Source organism: Ornithorhynchus anatinus, chromosome 8 (assembly GCF_004115215.2).
Source record: "Ornithorhynchus anatinus isolate Pmale09 chromosome 8, mOrnAna1.pri.v4, whole genome shotgun sequence".
Taxonomy (NCBI): domain Eukaryota; kingdom Metazoa; phylum Chordata; class Mammalia; order Monotremata; family Ornithorhynchidae; genus Ornithorhynchus; species Ornithorhynchus anatinus.
The window spans coordinates 39,011,396-39,023,475 of NC_041735.1; the positions used below are offsets into that span (position 1 = coordinate 39,011,396).

The 12,080-nt window shown below is 44.3% G+C and overlaps 1 protein-coding gene across 1 annotated transcript in view; it reads left to right on the top strand.

Annotated features, from left to right (window-relative positions):
* ACAD11 (acyl-CoA dehydrogenase family member 11) overlaps positions 1-12,080 on the top strand; it is a 69,996-nt gene that overhangs the window by 42,498 nt on the left and 15,418 nt on the right. The window contains exon 14 of the mRNA XM_001514023.4: positions 11,901-11,967. Within this exon, the coding sequence (XP_001514073.2) occupies positions 11,901-11,967 (67 nt within the window). The remainder of the gene's footprint in view (positions 1-11,900; positions 11,968-12,080) is intronic.

Here is a 12,080-nt window from a genome sequence, read left to right on the forward strand (position 1 = left end):
GGAGTGGGAGAAGAGTAGGGCTTAATCAGGGAAGTCCTCTTGGAGGAGATGGGCTTTCAAAAGACTTGGAAGTTGGAGAGAGTGATTCTGTCAGATATGAAGAGAAAGGATGTTTCAGACTAGAGGCAGGACGTGGGCGAGAGATTGGCGGCGAGATAGACGTGATCAAGTTTCAGTGAGAGGGTTAGCATTAGTGTGTGGGCTGGGTTGTAGTAGGAAAATGTCAAGGCAAGGTCAGAGGGGACAAGATTGAGTGCTTTAAAGCCGATGGTGAGAAGTTTTTCTTTGATCATAGTAATTAATAATAATGATATTTGTTAGGCTCTTACTATGTGCCAGGCACTGGACTAAGCACTGGGGTGGATACAAGCAAATTGAGTTGCACAGTCCCTGTCCCACATGGGGCTCACAGTCTTAATCCCCATTTAACAGATGAGGGTACTGTGAGGCCCCGAGAAGGGAAGTGCTTGCCCAAGGTCACACAGCAGACAGGTGGCGGAGTTGGGATTAGAACCCATGAACTTCTAACTCTCAGGCCCAGGCTCCCTCCACTACGCCGTGCTGCTTCTTCCTTCCCCAGGTCTGAGGAATACCAATTATATTCGGCTCCTTCTAGTTGTCAAGTATTCTAATGCATCCATTGTGTTTTTATTAAGCTTCTAGTATTTGCGTAGATGCAACTGATACTTTTACTCTGCTTTTTTGCTGATTTCCACCGGTCAGTTTTCCTATTTGATGAGTAGACTAATTAGCCTTCCTTATTTACCTCAAATGTGTTATCAAACTCCTTCAGACCCAGCCAGCCCTTCCATATTCTCAAGCCACCTCCCTTTTGGGCAGTGTGCCAATTTGGGTCTTGTGCTTTTCTTCCCTTAGTGGTTTGGCCCCTGCTTTTATTTTTAAAACTGGCCCATATGCCTATTTATGTTTTTACTCTCAGTAGCCACCTTCCATTCTGCCTTGGATGGAGCCCTTGCCTCTTAAAGCAGTTCTACCAGTCTCCTCGAGTCCCCAGGTCTTAAAGCATCTAAACTCCTCTCTGCCCCATTGTCTCTTTTGAGCTTGGCGAAGCCAAAGCTCTGTTGACTCCTGTGCTTGAGCACCCAGCTACATCCCATAATGTCATTCTGGCTGGCCCCCTAAATTTAGTCTCCAGAGCCAGCCTACTGCCCTTTCCGTGACCACCGACTCTTCCCCTAACAGCTTATCGCCCCATGGTTAAATGCCTTTTAATTCAGCAAACAAGTCGCCGTGCGATCTTCTTGACTCTGCAGATCTAGCAATCATGCCTACCTATCAATCGTATTTATTGAGTGCTTACTGTGCACAAAACACTACTGAGTTTTGGGGAGCGTACAGTATAACATATCCGAGTTGATGGACACATTCCCTGCCCCCAGCAAGCTTACAGTCAAGAGGACTGCCAACCCCTTAAGAACTCCCTTCCTCTGACGGGTGTCCTTGGTCTGAGAGGTTATTGACAGCTACAGAAAAATTTGGGTCATTTTTTCTCCTCTGGGAAGGTTGTGCACCTTTCTTGAGGCTCGCTCTCTCTTCAGCAGGCTGGAGATGAGGTAGACAATTGTGTTTGGAACCCCAAGGGACACTTCAAAGCTCTGTACGAGGTGCCAGGACCCAGGGGATACTACACAGCCCTGTAAGAGGTTCTGAGGTACAAGCCATTATGGTAGCTCATGTGGACTTCCTGTTGTTTGCTTTTGGCACAGACTCTGGGTCTTGTTTTCTTCTATTTATAATGACAGTGTAGCAATTTGTACTAAACACCTTTCTGCAAAGGTTGAATTAAGCACTGAGGAAAAAAAGTACAAGTTTGAGAAGCTGGCACAGTCCCTAGGGGACCTAGTCTTAAAATAAGAGGACTGGTGACAGACAGCGCTTAGAACAGTGCTTTGCACATAGTAAGCGCTCAACAAATGCCATTATTATTATTATATACAAGGAAACATAAAGCTGTAAAACAACAAAGAGCACAAGGAGGAGAGTAAAAAATCTGAATAAGAAGAACTAATAAAAAATATATATATTAAATGAGTCCATCTGGTTAAATCAGAACAGGGGCATGATATTGTAATTGGATGAACTTCCAGTATCTTTTGGTTGCCCACTCAAATTTCCTATGAATTTGTTTTATCTGTGTTATTTTGTACCCTGTAATCCCTGATGTAGGCAAAGTACAGGATGCAAGTGCATTAAAGAACTATCAACTGGTGTATCAGCTGTCACACCTGCCAAATTCTGCTCGGGGCTAAATGAGCTGAGATGATATATTTGTGAGGGGTTTTCCATTTTCCTCAAAAAGCAAGAGTAAATCTTCATACTTTCCCCATTTTCATCATTGTGACATGCACCAGCTTTCCTAGTACTAACTGAAAAGCAGCAGTGGAAAAGAATAAGAGTTAGGAAGCTTTAGAATTTCTGTGGTGCTGCATTATGAGACTGGCTCAAAAGTTTAAAGGGCAAAAATGGAGTGAATATTGCTTAGTTCTCAGGTGACTAATAATGTACTTTTTGCCCGAAGGCTGCTGGGTACAAAACCATTGACAATAAGAAGAATCAAATTTTAAAAAATCATGGCAATCTTCCTGTGGAGGTTTAAAAAAAAAAGTAGGAGAAGGTTGTCAACTATCAGGCCAAACAAGTGTATTTTTCATCACGCCCTGGTGTTAGACACCTGATTTTCTTCTGAGAAAAATCAAGGGATAAGCATTTTCCACTGGAAACCCCTCTCAGGAATTCCTTCAATTCTTATTTTGAATCATTATGGACTGTTAGAATAATGAAAAATGTTTGACATTGCAGGGAAGGAGCATATGGAAAGGAGCAGTCTTTAAAGAACCATGGGTGAAAGTTAGGTGACCATATTTTGGGGAATTTACTGTGGGCCAAGGGACAGGGCCTCCTAAGAGACATGGCAGGAGGTGAGAGACAGAAAAATAGTGAAAAATTGTCAGGAACAAAGTCAAAAGTGAGAAGAAATAGGAGAAAAGGGGTATGAAAATTAATTTATGGAGGTTACACAGGCATACTGAAAACTATTAATCTCTGCCCCGCTTAACTATCGCCTAATTTTGAGTGGTGTGGTGCTTGCTAATCCTGTTATGTAGACTACACTGGCAAGGCCTGTGAGAGAAGCAGCGTGTCTTAGTGGAAAGAGCCCGGGCTTGGGAGTCAAAGGTCGTGAGTTCTAATCCTGGCTCCACCACTTGTCAGTTGTGTGACTTTGGGCAAGTCACTTCACTTCTCTATGCCTCAGTTACCTCATCTGCAAAAGGGGAATAAGACTGTGAGCCCCATGTGGGACAACGTGATAACCTTGTATCTATCCCGGCGCTTAGAACAGTGCTTGGCACATAGTAAGAACTTAATAAATACCATAAAAAAAAGCCTGGGTGATAGTGGCATGGATTCCCCCTACCACAGGTGGAGCCTGAGAGGTACGAAGAGCTCTCCCCTGCTGCTAAGGCTGTGCTGGGGTACCTTCTGCTGTCACCAGAAGCATCATAAGAGTAGCTACACTGGAAACCTTCTGGAAATGGCTGGCACATACACAACCATAACAGGAAAGTTAGGAGGAGAGGGGCGTTTAGAAAGGAAGATGAGAAGTTTGGTTTTAGCCATGTGGAGTTTTGGGTGTCGTCCGGACATTGAAGTAGAGGTGTCGAAGAGGCAAGAGGAATGTACGAATGTCGAGCAGTTTTGAAGGGGTTTAATGTAGTAGACTGGGCATCAACTGCCTAGAAGTGGTAGCTGAAGCCATGTGAGTGAATCAGCTTCCTGAGACAGTGTAAGGAAGAATAGGGGACCCAAATCAGCCATAACCATCTGGGACAACCACAGTCAAGCGATGAATTCCGAAAGATGAGCCAGGAAAGGAGGCAGAGAAGGAGCGATCAAAGTAGAGCAGGTGAGTACTATGTTGACAAAAACAAAGTTGGACTGACCTTCAAAGAGAAGGGAGTATTCGACATTGTTGAAAACAGTCAAGAGGCCAAGAACTAGGACAGAGAAAACCATATTAGAGTTGGCCAGGAGAAGGTCCTTAGAGATATGGGTGAGCAGATCCTCAGCAGAGTTAAGGGAACAGAAACCAGAATGCAGGGAATTAAGAAGAGAGTTGGTGTCTCGAGAGAAAGTGAAGGAGATGGGTGTATTCAACCCATTTTGGGAGTTAGACTGGAAAGGGAGCAGGGGAATGTCTCAGTAGTCGTCTCCTTTTGTAATTCCATTCAGGATAGAGGGCATTTGGTTTTGTAAGCATGTGAACTGTGGAAATTGCTATTTGTACTTCAGTCAATCAATGATATTTATTGAATGCACACTGCATGGGAAGGTTCAATACAATGGAGTAGGTAGACACTCTCTGCCCACGAGGAGCTTACAGTCTGCAGGGGGAGACAGACATTAAAGTAGATTAGGGATCGGGGAAATAGTAGATAGAATATTTACATACGTGTTTGGGGGCTGGCTTGAATATCAAAGTGCTAAAGAGTTGCAAAGGCAAGAACATAGGTGGCATAGAGGGGAAGGTGGATAGGCGAGATGAGGGTGTAGTCGAGGACGACTTCTTTGAGGAGATGTGATTTTTTAGAAGGGTTTTGAAGGTAGGGAGAGTGGTAGACTGGGCAACGAAGGGAAAGGAGATTGTGGGTCAGAGGGCTGACATGGACAAGGGGTCAGTGGTGGGATAGACAAGGTTGAGTTACCAACTAAGTTGGTGTTAGAGGAGTAAAGTGAGTGGATTGGGATGTAGTAGGAGATCAGCGAGGTAAAGTAGGAGGGTAAGAACTGATTGCTTTAATGTTTATGGTAAGGAGTCCCTCTTTGATGCAGAGGTGGATGGGTAATCATTGGAGGTTTTTGAGGATTAGGGGGATATGGGGAGATTCTATTTATCTATTTTCATGCTATCGATGCCTGTCATTTTTTGTTGTCTGTCTCCCCTCCTTCTAAACTGTGAGTCCGTTGTCAGGTAGGGATTGTCTCTATCGGTTGCCGAATTGTACTTTCCAAGTGCTTAGTACAGTGCTTTGCACACAGTAAGCGCTCAATAGATACGATTGGATGAATGAATGATGATCCAGGCAACAGAGTGAAGTATGACCTGGAGAAAGAAAAGACAAGAGGCATGGAGGTCAGCAAGGAGGCTGATATGGTAATTAGGACTGGGTACAAGTGCTTGGATTTTCTTCTTTTTTGAGGGATGATTCTTTCTTTATAAAACCTTACACTTTTTTTGAAGTTAGTGCAAGATGCAAGACTTCTTTCTTAAGAGAATGTTGATTTGCCTTTTTCTGACTTAGGGTTTAGTTTGGTCCTGGCCCAGAAGTTGTGGACTCCAATTGAGTTGCCTACTGATTTTGGGATAATTCTTGCTCGCTGAGGGTAGGGAATGTGTCCATTTATTGCTATATTGTCCTCTCCCAAGCACTTAGTACAGTGTTCTGCACACAGTAAGCGATCAATAGATACTAGTGAATAAATGAATAATTCTTCCTCTGGCGGGAAGCTGAAAAGAGGGTTCAGGGTGTCTCTTCTGTACCTTTGGAAGAAAAGGCTTGCGCATTTTCTGATCTGCTTAGCATTATGAATCAGTAGCATTGATTGAGCCCCTACTGTGTTAAGTTCTTGGGCAAGTACAGAACACATGATCCTTGCCTTCAGGGATCTTCCAGTTTAACTGAAGAGACACAGTTCAAAAATTGCAGAAAAAGAGAGTAGTAGAGGAAACATATGAAGTTAAATGTTAAGGGGATTGTAGAAACTTAAGTGCTCAGGTGGTGTGGAAGGGTTGTAATGGCAGTTAGGAGATAGAAGGTGAACATAAGGTGGAGAGAGTAGTTGGTTGGGAAAGGCTTCCTGGAGAAGAGGTCATCTCCCAGGGGCTTTGAGGATGGGGGAAAGCTTCACATATGAAGAGGGAGGGAACTCCAGGAATGAGCAGAGGGTGAGCAGGATTGATGGCAGGAGAGAGGAGAACCAGGCAGGTTGAGTAGGTTAGCTTGAGAGAAATGAAAACTGTAAGTCGGGGAGAAAAAAGTGGGTAAAGCTGATGGGCAGCAATGGTCAGGAATTTTTGCTTGCTGCAGAAAGGAACAAGCAACCGTTGGAGATTTGTAGGAGTGGGGAGACTTGCAGAATATCATTTTTAGAAGAGTGGTCTGGAAAGCAGAATGCAGTATGGACTGGACAGCAGGAGGTCAGCGAGGAGGTTTTATTACTGATGTAATAAGTTGGAATGGAACAAGTGCTGAAACCAGCATGTTGGCCGTTTGGGTGGAGAGGAAAGGATGGATTCTGGAAATGTTGTGAAGGAAGAACTGATAGGATTTGGTGACAGACTGAATGTGGGGGTTGAAAGAGAGGGATGAGTCAAGGGTAAGAAATGGGAAGACTTGTCAACCAATTTGGAAATAATGATAATAATGATGATTATTGTGGGGTTTTTTAATTGTGAAGCACAATGTGCTGTACTAAGCATGAAGGTAGATATGAGATTATTGGACGTAGTTCTTTTTCCACATGGGGCTCCTGGGTGTAAGTAAAATGAGGGAGAGGGAGGTGAGGAACTGGTGTAAGTAAATGATTGTGGTATTTGTTAAGTCCTTACCCTGTGCCAGGCACTGTTCCAAGTGCTGGGGTAGATACAAGATAATCAGGTTGGACATAATCCCTGTCCCACCCAGGGCTCACAGTCTTAATTGCCATTTTACAGATGAGGGAAGTGAGGCCCAGAGAAGTGAAGTGACCTATCCATGGTCACACAACAGCAAGTGGTGGAGCTGGGATTAGAACCCGTGAACTTCTGACTCCTAGGCCCGTACTCTATCCACTAGGCCATGTGACGGGAGAGGGAGATGAGAAATTGCCTGAGGTATATTGAGCTTGAGGTGCTGAGACATCCACTTGGAGGCAGCAGGCAATGGAAAAATTGCAGAGAGAGAGAGAGATCAAGACTAGTGAGATTTGGGAGTCATCCTCATAGAGGCAGTAGTTGGAAGCTGTGGGCATAGATCGGCTCCCTGAGCAAATTAGTGTAAATTAAAAAGAGATGGGTATCAGATCATGGAGGGGTCCCCACGGTTAGATAGCGCCTTGAGAAGAATTGGCGAGAGGTAAGGGAAGAATCAGTTGAGAACTGAGTCAGGAAAACCAAGTTTTCAAAAGATAGCATTTCTGGAAGAAGAGAGTAGTCTAAGGCGTTGAAGGCCAGTCTAAAGATCGAGAAGGATTAGGGCAGAGTTGAATCTGTTCTATTTGAGAGTGGTCTCAGCAGAGTGAAGGGGCGAAAACCAGATCGTAGAGGGTCAAGAAAGGATGAAAGTAGGGAGAGGACTGGGTAGGTGAGGAAGTTTTTGAGGTACTTACTCCTGATGGTTTCAATTAAAAAAATAATAATAATCGGCATGGTCATCAATAGTGGGGCGGCGGGGGGGCGGGGGGGAGGTGTATGGCGGTATTAAGAGTTTCAGGAGGGAATGAAATATCTGGAATAGTAGGCAAGGCACCAGACATGGGAGTTGATGAGTGAGGAAAGAGGGCAGAGTTTAGCAATTGAGGATGAATTTGAAGGGGCCGAGGTCAGCTGGATGCCGGTATTTCTGCCAATAGCACTCTGCATCAAGAGGGCAGGTTCAGAAGACAAGTACTGTGGAGGTGATACAGGGCATGGAGTTGGGGGTGCAAAGTCTGTGGAGGGATGGGGATCAGGGAGTCGTTTGGCTGAGGGGGCGATGCAGTTGTAGAGACCCATATTTATCTAGAGGAGAAGCGTTGGTGGAAAGGGACTTCAAATGGGACATGATGGCCTTGTGCTAAAGAGACAGCGAGGGTTGGGGGGGATGTCCCCGCATATCTGTCATTTGCTTTTATCCATGACTTGAAGCCCCAGGCCCCTGGAAACCCAATCTAACAAAAATTCAGGCCCACATTTTCTCAGGAAAAAAAAGACTGACAAGATTAACATCTGTCAAGGGATTTCTAATTCATCACAGTGAATGAGCATATTTTTACCGAATGAAGGGTAGAAATTCTAAAGTTGAAAAATTCTCATAGTTCATGTGAAATTTCTGCCCATTCACCAGGTTGTGTAGGTGTTAACGTAGATCTGAGACATTAAGGTGTTAGAATATGATTCACAAGTTTGGAGGAACATTTCCTGATGGAATACAAAAACATATTAAATATATATTCTTGATGAATTTGGGGAAAGCCCTTCTGTTCATGTTTTAAATCAGAATCAGATTTCTCCCTTGTCCAAGTGCATTAGGCTCATATTTGTGTCCCTATTTTTTGGTTTTGTTTTAATATATCTCAGCTGGTTACACAATTACAGCCTTATAATGGCGAATTCCCATAAGGCTGAAGTAAATTATGGTTTGCCTCAGGAAAAAAACAAACCACCCAAAAGTAAAGAATGAGGGAGAGATTTGCTAAGAAACTATTCGTTTGCCGACTATTAATCTACGTATGAAGCCTGGTCAAGCGTTTTTTGCCTTTATAAATTTTGAAAATTTTAATAGTCATTAAAATCCATGCCTCCTCCATCCTTCAGATTTGTGGGCAAATGTATTAAATCTAAAAGAATCTGTTCTGAGTTTTGTGCCTTCTGTAGAGAGACAGTGTGTGCGACGTTAATCTGTTCAGGGCCGGTTCAGTGCTCCAGAGCCAGATTTGTACGTGCAGATTCTCATTCATCTCTAACACATGCTATCCTCATCTGAAATCCATTTCTGAACGTGGTGCTAATAATAGTGCTGGTGATGATAGCCAGGTTGGATGTGCATGCAGGGTTTCAAAAGGCAGTCGCGAGGATCCAGGGAACCCCGGTTCATACGGGAAATGGTTCCTTCCTCTTCATCCACTTTCCAGGGGTTCAAATGGGAGGAAGATGGTGATATAGGCTGGCTTGGTGTAAACTGATATGGTGGGTGATTCCTTGGATTTAGTGGCTCCTCTCTTCCCTCAGCCCTAAGTGGTAACATCGACTGTCCCTCTGATCATCTGGTGGCTCCTCTTTGCTCATTTTTTGAGGGGAGGCTCCATGTCTGAACCAATAAATTATTTTTTGGGCTTTGAAATCGTTTTTCATAACTAACAGATAAGAAAATCTTTAGAATCTGATTTTGGAGGTACTAACTTAAGTTGGTTGGATTATTATGTCTTGGATACCAGTAAATGAACTCTGTGGGGGTAGGGTCAATATCTGGAGCACAGTATTTCCCTTTTAGGGGCCCAGTGGTTTTAGTTATTGAAGGAAACAGAAGTGTGTTTCCTTAAAGGGACCATATTCAGAGAGTGCTGATCTTCTATCTGGAATTCTCACCAATTCCCCTGCCCTCATCCTGACTTTCTCAACATTGTCTCTGTACCCCTATCTTTCTGGGCTCAAAATCTTGAAGTCATCTTCAACACCCATTGAGTCACCAAATCCTGTTGATTGCTCCTCAGTGAAACTTATCCTATCTTTTCTTTCCTCCTCTGGGTTTATTCCTCACATGTGGATTGCTACAGTGCACCAAGAAATCAGGACCTGAGACTAGTCTAGGTAATGAAACATTGAGCACGCTGGACGGCATAGGCATTTGACCGCCTTTTATTTTATTTGGCTTTTCGACAGCGGCCTACAGTTTGACTTGAGCACCATATCTGGCTCTTCTTGGAACCGAATGTGGCTCCCAACCTGGAGGGCCCCTGCCAGACATCTACATTCAGTGGATTAACCGATCAGTGGTATTTATTAAGCACTTACTGGGCTCAAAGCACTGACCTGACTGATTGAGAGAGTTCACTTAGAGAAGCAGCATAGCCTAGTGGAAAGAGCACAGGCCTGGGAGTCTGAGGACCTGTGTCCTAATCCCAGCTCAGCCACTTGTCTGCTGTCTGCTCTTGGGTAAGTCACAGCTTCTCTGTGCCTCAGTTTCCTCATTTGTAAAACAGAGATTCAGTAGCTGCTCTCCTCCTACTTAAACTGTGAAACCTCTGTGGAACGTGGACTCTGCCTGACCTGATTAATTTGTACCTACTCCAGAAATGAGTACAGTGCTTTACGGTAGGGGCTTAACAAATATCACTATTATTTTTATTATCGTTTCTATTACAGTGGATTAGATAGACCCGACCCCCGCCCTCAGAATGTGGTGCCGCTACCAAGCACAGCAGCAGTGCTGCAGATTACCTAAAAGCCGTGGCTGTGGGTGGCCCATCGCCTTCAGGGGCAGGGGGGAAAGGTCAGCAATCGACAGCTCCCCGAATGTGTAGCAGCGAGAGGCAACCCTCCCGTGGCACTCTGCTAGGCGCTCACCTCCAGCAGAGCATGATCCCGGTCCCCTGCCTCGAAGGCCCTCAGAGGGTTGTGGGGCATGGCAGGCATTCCAGGGTTCAGTTAGGCCCATGCCACTCCACAATCCATCCAGGTCATGGGACATTTGCCCCATCCTGCCCAGGGAGGGAATTCCAGCTTCTTCACCAAAGGGAATCCCTGCTCACCCTAGAGGCTCCTAGGGGCTTGGCTACTCTTCGGAGCTAGGAGGGGAGAAGGGAGTCAGAGAGCCACAGGCGAGGACCAGGCACGTGCTGGAGAACGGATCTTAGATGGGCTGGGAAGCCCTGCCTTGCCCCCTACACCTTGCATGGCGGAGCCCAAACCCGCCGTTGACTGCAGATCGGGGAGGGACGATGTTCGGCTCCAAGCCGGGGAGGACTCATCCCTCCGGTCCCCAGAGACCTTGTTGCGGCCCCCGAGCTGGAGGCGGCCTCAGTCCTGCCCTGGCTGTGAGTTTTCATACTGGCACCTCTCTCGGTCCTTTTTGAGGTGTCCGTTCAGATGGTATCGTTCTGTTGTCGGCATCAACAGCGTGCACTGAGCCTCTTATGCACGTTAGGCATTATGCCAAGCGCCTGGGAGAATAAAGCAGTAGCAAGATCCATCTTCCTTGTTCTAAAGCCTGTGACGTTACACAGCAAAATCTATAGTTGCAACTTGGGAAAATGTGGTCACGTGTGTACCTAATTATGGAATGAATCATTGACTTGATGGGAACTAAGGGTTTTGGTTCTCAGACTCAGAATAATAGTTTCATGATAAACATGTATGTAGGTGTAGAGTAAGCATAAACTCACACGCAGACATCTGTGGGCCTCTGTGACTATTTTTTTTCTGCCCTTTTCTGTGACTCTAGGTATTTATACCAGGTTTCCTGGATCTCCTTCTCAGTTGTATAAGTGTTTGTATATATTTACACACATACACACACACGAATAAATACATGCGTGTACAGCTGTATTTTATTTGAACATGCTCTTTTAAGTGCATATACAAAAAGTAGTCACAGACTTTAAAAAAAAAAAGTCACGCTGGCCATATCTCAGTAGACAAATAGGCAAAGAAAAAAAAAAACCATCCCAGTTTCTCTCCAATCACCTTTTTTGAATTAGGTTAGGAAGAATCATATGTTCAAATGCTTTACTTCTCTTTACTTAGGCCTGACAGGTTTTGCATACTCTAAACAAGTGGAAATACTCTATTATGATTTCACAATCATTCTAGCATGCAACCAACGTATGATTTGGGAGGGAACGCTTATTAAAAAAAAAAATTAAGGGCGACATCTCGTTGTGTAACTTTTTTCTTTATGTTTGTTGAAGCACCTGTTCCTAGTGACTGAATTGTCTTTGTCCTTCAAAGCTTTGTTTAATCATTTTCCTTGGGGGGTGTGGTTGCACTCGTTTGCTTTATCTACAGATTATTTTGCTGCCTCTTTGTTGTTTTGCATCTGCCATTAATAATTTGGGATAAACTGGCTCCAGGGTGAAAAAGCAGTCTTGAAATCTATCTTTAGAAGCACTCTATTTAAAAACTTCGTCTTTTTTCCCATTTTTAGGGGCTGGAAATCCAAAATGCAAAGTAGCGATTGTCATGGGGAGAAATAAAAATTCTTCCTCATCTAGGTAAGAAATGAATCGTGACTGAGAAGTGGATTAGTTCAGTCTCATAAAAGTGGTTTTGCATTTTTGAAAGCCTAGAATCTAAATGGAAAACATCTTAAATGTAATGTGAGGTT